This window comes from Egretta garzetta, unplaced genomic scaffold (assembly GCF_000687185.1).
Source record: "Egretta garzetta isolate BGI_Z169 unplaced genomic scaffold, ASM68718v1 scaffold557, whole genome shotgun sequence".
NCBI classification, from domain to species: Eukaryota; Metazoa; Chordata; class Aves; order Pelecaniformes; family Ardeidae; genus Egretta; species Egretta garzetta.
In genome coordinates this window covers 50093-57716 of record NW_009260264.1, presented here as the reverse complement: position 1 = coordinate 57716, position 7624 = coordinate 50093, and the positions used below count along the sequence as shown (strand labels likewise).

Genomic DNA, 7624 nt, shown 5'->3' with positions numbered 1-7624 from the left:
GCTTTTTCCTCATCTTTAGTGGCAATGTTCCCCCTTGCATCCACTAGAGGATGGAGGTTCTCCCTGGCTCTCTTTTTGCTGTTAACATATTTATAAAAACTTTTCTTATTATCCCTTACAGCAGTGGCCAGGTTAAGTTCCAGCTGGGCTTTTGCCTTTCTAATTTCCTCTCTGCATAACCTGACAAGATCCCTGTACTCTTCTTGGGTTGCCTGCCCCTTCTTCCAGAGCTGGTAAGCTCTCCTTTTTTTCCTGAGTCGCAGTAGTAGTAGACCCCTGTCCAGCCAGGCCGGTCGTCTTCCCTGCCGATTTGTCTTACGGCACATGGGGAACATGCAGCACTCTGTCAGGTATTACCAAGTCTCTAGTAAAGGCACACCTGTCCTGATTGTACTTTATAATTTCAGTTCAGCAATCTTGAAAGTTGCTTTACTATTCCTGGGTCATTGACAACCCTAGTGTGAAAGTATTCAAATTGCACACCTGTGCGTATTTCTGCACTTCCCCAAAAGTGACTCAGGCTTTTCTTTCAAACAGTACAATTAGTGTTTCTTTCAGGAAATACCAGTTTCCTCTGGTGTTTATTCCAGTCCTCTTCTTCTTTGAATTGCAGATGCAGAAAAATAAATAAAAGGGATTGACACACTTCTATGCAGGAAAGAAAACTGTGAAACCTAAGAGGGTTTCTTTGATATATCAACCATGAGCTGGCAAATACATGAGCCGTGAACTGGCATATAGCTGTGACAGCTTCAGATATATTCAGGCCAGCCGTATTGCCAGTGACTCATTTGTACTGCAATTAACAAGATTTGGGACCAGCATTCTGGCTGTGATGGGAGTACTGGAGATGTCAAGAGATTTTTGTATTTTTTATTTTTCTAAATTATTTTTTTCAGATTTTTTTTCAGCAAAACAGCTAAGCACAACTGATGCAGCAGACAGACCTGGTTGTCACTCTTCTCAGTACTCAAGGTACTATTACTGTGACTGACACCTGAGTTTTTCTCTGTTACTGCTCTGGCATTTAGCTGGAGAGAATTGCTGTTGGATGGAGGAGGGAAAAGAGATTGCTGCCCACTTTCTCTCCCTTTTTGTTGCGCTGTGAGCTTTGGCAGCGTTCTCTGGTAGGGATGAAGGGAAGGGGACACAACGGCACAGTGGGTGTGGTGCAGGGCAATGCCTGGGAAACGGTATCATCAGAGAGGTGCAAAACATGTGATTTTTGATTCATAACAAGTGTTTGTTTGGTCCTGCCTGTATTTAGACCTGTAGTGCTGCTGTTGAGTATATGTACCCTATCTGCCATTAAATCCTTGTCTTTTGGAAATCAGTGAGTCTTTGCACAAAACATTTCCACATATAAAATCTACAATATAATAGTTGTTATATTATAGTTTAGGTGCAGGGCTGAAAGTTCAAAAGTCTGTTCTTCAGGTACCCTTCCAGAAGGAGGTTCAGGAGATGTTAGGCTTCCTCTTACATGCAGACAAGAAAGGCAGAGCCTGAGTCCCACTCCCAGAAGTCAGTAAAATATTAAACTTTGCTGGATTTCCCATCTGTACTTCCTTATCTGTATTTCAGTTTCTCATCCAGCCTAATAAGTACTATTTAGCTTAAGTATATCTTCCAGAAAGACAGCTGGACTTGCCTGAAGACACCAAGTGATGGACAATTCACCACTTTTTTTAATTAATTAATAGAAAGGAGTAGTTGATGAAAGACTGATTTATTCACTTGTTCAATTGCAGCTGGAGAATTTATTGCCTGTGGATGATGTGAAAAAGCACTGCCTTTATTTCTGAAAGAGCAGCAATGTTGTAACTTGGTTTGGTAAATACTTGCATTTTAATAGCATCTACTCTAGAAGACAGACTAGAGTTCCTAATATATGGTAGTAACTCTTCTGGAGGTATAAGGCAGAAGTAAACCATCATGGCTGGTAAGTTGTGTCTAGAATGTTTTTATATCATCAGAGAAATAGGTAAACATCAGAGAAATTTGTTTTGAGCATAAGCCTGGGAAGAAAGCCTGACTCTGACCCAAGAATCCTTAGCCTTATTGGTATTAAGTTTACATAGGCACCACATCACATGGAGTGTGATGCATCAGATGTGTTCACCCTGGTGTTCCAGCCACAGGTAAAAGGAACTCTTGTTTATCACTTTATATGCTATTAAATCTGTTTGCATGAGCATGCAGTATCTTTGTGCTTCAGGACTGAGCTACTGGTTATATTTGTGAGTATTACTCTGATAGTGCTTATATTATTATATAATTTGTGGTTTTTGTATTTTATTATACAGTTTCCGTTGCTTCTGTTTAAGTGTTCATTTTAAGAATGACTAATGTTTTTTTGTAACTTTGCAGAGTACAGATGCCAATTCCAATGTGAGGAAAAGAACCAATGCCACAGTACAGTCTGAAGCTGATGGTGGGAGCCGAATTGACACAAGGCACAGCTCCATCCAGCCTCCCTCTGTAGCTCAGGGGTCTTCTGACATTACACCCCACTCCCTTTCTGCATCAAGTCCCAACCCTTTCACACGCATCAATGCATCAGAGACGTTATCTTCTGCAAGAGCTACCCCTCCAGCTCCTCCTTCTACCCCAATTTTAACTGGATTTGTATCCCAGCATGCCACAGCTGGATCCCCTTCCATTCAGCGCTTGCTTGGATCTAGACTGGAGCAGATTCAGACCACCACACCTAACACATTAGGAGCATCTGCAAAGCCATCTGCTGTCCCACCACCTGCTCCCCCCGCCTCCCACTCTGGCACGAGTAAGATAGACAAATATGCACGCATTTTATTTCCTGTTACCTTCGGAGCATTTAACATGGTCTACTGGGTGGTGTATCTATCCAAGGATACCATGGAAAAATCGGAAAGTCTAATGTAGTTTTGCTGCTATGTAGTAGTTCCTAAATTATACTCACATTTGATGCAGAGTTTCTTCTTTTGAAACTATTTAAAAAGGTCAATAATTCTTATTTATAAAAGCTGTGTGCTACTTTCCCATTGTAAAGGCTGGAGTTATTGGGGATAATTAGTTAACTCCTACCAGAGTAATAGGTAACAGATTTGTCTTCCTCCCTTCAGCTAGCAGTGAACCATCAGTCTGTTCTGACAGGCTACTGTGGCTACACAGAACTTGCCTTTGGGAGGAACATGCGCCCCAAACAAATCAAAGGCAGAGGTGCACAGCTGTGCAGTGGAACACATCTTGACTGCTAGGAATATGCATGTTGATTATTACAAATCCCTGAGGCACCCAGCACTGCTGTCTGGACACAGCATTGCATTCACAGAGTGCAAGGTCCATGTCCTGAATATTTTGACAGTGCTCACTAGAAAAGGACTTTCCCTGCTAGATTAAAATTGGCAGAATGGGGGGAAGAAAATGAACAGTGGAAAAAGAAAAGAGCATCCAGCCTGGGAGAGTGCAACTCCAGAAAAGTTATGCAAAGGAGTTGTAGAGCTCCATATATTTTTACTAAGCATTATTTTGCGTTGCAACCTGGGAAATTCTCACTCCAAAATAAGAATGAGTGAACCTTGTAAAATCTGAAATCTGATGTAATTCTCAAAATTGGAGTTTTTTGTTTGGTAAGGTGACCTTAAGTGTGTGATTCTTCTTTGATCCTTGCTGACCAGCTTGAGTGGATTTATTCCTAAATTACATCCGTTGTGGTAGATAAGGACCAGGCCCACAATGTTCAACTTCTTATTTTAATTCTTTTTTCTTTCTTCGGATGCTTTGGGGTTGGTTTTTTGGTTTTTTTTTTTTTGTTTTGGTTTTTTTCCCCCCATATTTTTCAGTCACACTCCTCTGATTTCCTTTGAACAGATATTTCCTTCCCACCCCCCAATGTTTGAGTCAAGTTAAATTTTCAACACAGTTTTTAATGTGGCTTCACAATTAAGCAAAACAAATTTTCCTGTGCTTTGATGAGCGTGGCTATGGCACATCTCCGAGTGAATGAGAAACACCCTTTCGTGAAGGAATGCTGTGACATAAATAAGAAAAGAATGTTTCTAGGTGGAGCCTGGGGAAAAAAAGTTTATTTATGATCTGTTTGTTTCTCTTAAATTATGGCTTAGATGAGCACTTTTCTTAACGGCTCAAATGACAATATGCATGCAGGCAATGTTATTAAAGAATTGAATAGTTTAAACCTGATAGAAATCTTGATCAGTAATGTTCTTTTCACCAGAATGGGTGGAAGATATGCTGGCAATAAATCTAAACATGTTTGTACAGATCCATCTGCCTAAGCAAATGGTTAGCATTTCTGCGCAGGTGACAAGCAAATATCAAAGGCCAAATTCTCGGTTGTGATCTGGCTGTGCCTTTAAAGGGTCTGGACTAATCCTTAGCTTCAGCTGATTGTAACAGCAGATTGGTAGCCTATTGTCAAAATTCTATGCTGGGGGGCAGATCAGGTGAGTGATTCTGTGCCCAGGTAATGGTCAAGTGACTGATAGAGACCACAAGCAGCTGGGGTAATTGAGGACATGCATGAGACTGCCCTAGACTATGTTGGGGCAAGAAGTAAAAAGACCCCATAATGGTGAAACTAGGCCTGTATCTCTGTGCCTCTTTCTGTCTCTCCAAACCTTTTTAGCCAGTTCATGGCTGAGAATCTGACCTTTAACTTACGGGACCTGGAAGGCTGCAAGAGATGTGTGCTACAGCGTGCGGTATGGATCCCAGGCTGCTGTTTCATGTATAGCATTGGACTGTTGATAATAGAATGCAGAGGATGTGGGAATGTCTTACATGACTTTGTTATGATGTAATGATATAAACAGTTACCGTAGTCCCCCTTTTTTTTTTTTTTTTTTACTTAAGCAATGCTCTCAAAAGGCTGGTTATGGTCCTTTCCTTTTTGTCTTTTACGTCTAGAAGAAGTCTGAGATTACAACACCCCTTTAGAAAGCCATTACATATGCCATAGCACAGAACTGGAAATGGAGCACCCATACAAGGTGTCTAACTGCAGTAGTCTGCATTTTTGTATGTATCTCTAGTTGCTGTAGCCGTTTCTTCCCCAGTTGGGTCGGTCACATTACTGCAGATTGTTAGAATAGAAGATAGTGTACAAGAGATTGTTTATTTATTTTGTTAAGCCAAAAGAAACAAAGCTAATCCTCTGGAAATTATTGATCATAATTACACAAATTATAAAATATTTCTAGTATGAAGAACAATGGCCTTCTGTGTTGAGAACTTCTGTTTGTGCCAGAAGTTACTGAAATTACTCTTTGCTTTCCTCTATGATGAAAACCAAGGATGTTTTCTCTCAGGCAGAGCTTTAAATGATTCACTAGAAACAGCTGCCTCTTCCTTCCACCCATTGCCGTATACTGATTGTATAATCTGCTTTTTCAGTGCATTGTTCAGTAGGATCAACACTGGTCCAGGCTATTTGACCAAGATCAATCTAAATGTGCTACTTGGATTCATTTGTAGTTCCTGTTTCATTTTAAAGACTTATAAGGAGGAAAAAAGGATTGCAAAAATTAATAGATTCCAAATATTTATTTCTATACTTCCATTTTGGAAGAAATTTTTAATGATGCCACAGAAAAAAAGATCAATTTTTAATCTGTCAGTGTATTTCTGAAGTACCTTCCAATGCTTGCATGCCTACGTTCAAAATGAGATATTAAAAAAAAAATCTCATTATGAGTCTAGGATTAATTTATTGTGCTGTGCTACATTTTTGTGTTACAGCATATGAAGAAATTACCGTAACTAGCTTTCCAAAGTACCTATGGACAATGTAAATAGGAATTTATTGTTAACAGTGGTTCTTCATTATATTTATTCTCCTTGTGGAGTGATCAGAAACAGTAAAGAGCCTGCAGTATGCTCAGTAATACTGGCAGGTTCTGAATACTGTGTAATTCAGAAGCAGAAACAAAAGTAGGAATATGCTAAATATAGGGGCCCAAATGTTCAGCCCTGCTAACTAAAATCCTAAAGGGAGAATGTTGCAGGTGTCATTTCAGTGACCAAATGGCTTATTAGGGATGGGTTTGAGTGAGAGGAACTCTACAGGAATGAGTTTGCCCTCCCCCCCCCCCTTTTTTTTTTCCCCTATTGGCTTTGTCAAACAATATTTTTTTGACAGTACCATAGTGATTTAAAACTAACCAAGCACTTCAGATAGTCGTCTCTCTTAACAGGAAAGGAAACTGGATAGAAAGCCAAAAAACCTTACCAGGAAACAGATAGATCTCCACTGGCTGCTGTTTCCTCGGAGACATTGTTACCAACAGCAAAACTCCCACAGATTGCAGTGATGCAGCCCCAACCACTAATGCAGTCATTTGAGCAAAGCAGTTAAAGGCTCAGTTCGGGAAGATTGCCTTCACAGGAGGTATTTTATGGTCGACTGTGAGCAAGGTCAAGTTTCTGTCAGCCCACTCTCAACTGGTTTCACTGCAACTGTGGAAATAATGAAGCCCAGCAAGGTGGCAAACCTAGACCCCCGCCCTCCACGGTGACCTAAGCTCTTAGAGCTCACCAGCAGAACTGGAGTCTGTTTCTCCCCCTAGAAAATGGACTCATCTCCATCAAATGGATATTGGTGGCGTAGTCCTCCTTCCACATGTCTTCTAAGGGGAAAAAAAGTAGACTTTGTAAACTGTGTAGTCATCCACTCTGTATTGCCCTGTGATCAGGCAAGTAGCCCACATGATAATTGAATGAAAGAGGCAAATAATTTAACAAGGGGCATGATTACAGCTTTTCTGTTAACGGGAGCTAAAAGCTATTGATTACAGAGTGTTTAAGAGTAGCCTTTGGCATCTCATCATTTTCATCATTCAGGATAGACCTTGTAAAAAATTCGGGAAACAAAGTAACTCTATTTAATAGGATTTAACCAGTATTTCTACAGAAAAGGGAATGAACTCAGCTTTTCAATATGCACCGAATAGTGTCTCATTCAAGTTTCTTGCATGCCTCCTGTATGTCATTTGGCCGCAGTGTACCTTATGCTGTAATACAGTGTCTGTGTGCCATGTGAGAGGTGTATATTCATCCAGTTTATCCAAAGCCTAACATTCCCATCTCCCTTGTGCTGTTGCGAGTGGAGGGGAGGCCAGAATGGAAGAAATGACGGCACATGTAGTGTAAGAGACACAAACTGGCCACCTGGGACATTTTCCCATAAATTTCCTAGGAGAATCTTTCTCAGTGTGAGAGGCTGGAGCACAGTTTCTGCTGTAGCACGCTCTCCCCCTAAGTCCCCAAAGCTTCCAAAAGATCTATTTAGAAAGCAGAGTAGATCACGGGCTTTGCCACTGAGCTCCAGAATTTTGCTTGACCCAAAAGATTTAGGAGGAAAGAAATTCTGGTGAGTTTTTCCTTGTCTTCCTGGGACTTGCTAATAGGGCACTAAAATAGACAGGGCGTTGTGTGTGAATTGCAATACAGACAGCTGAGAAAAATTTGCCCTTGGTTTTATCTAATCCTAACATTGAATAACAGATTAGGAAAATGGCAACTGTAGTGTTGAGAAGCCTAGGTGAAGTATGATGTTTACTGCTGATATGGGTGAAGCCAACGGTGGTCAAAGTTGTAGAAGTATTAGAGAACAGCAGAATCC

General features: G+C 40.7%; 1 protein-coding gene across 1 annotated transcript in view; it reads left to right on the top strand.

The window, feature by feature from the left end:
- GABRA4 (gamma-aminobutyric acid type A receptor subunit alpha4) overlaps window positions 1–2904 on the top strand; it is a 30401-nt gene extending 27497 nt beyond the window's left edge. Inside the window, exons 7-8 of the mRNA XM_035897690.1 lie at window positions 1503–1524; window positions 2373–2904. Of these exons, the coding sequence (XP_035753583.1) occupies window positions 1503–1524; window positions 2373–2904 (554 nt within the window). The remainder of the gene's footprint in view (window positions 1–1502; window positions 1525–2372) is intronic.
- Window positions 2905–7624: the final 4720 nt, after the last annotated feature.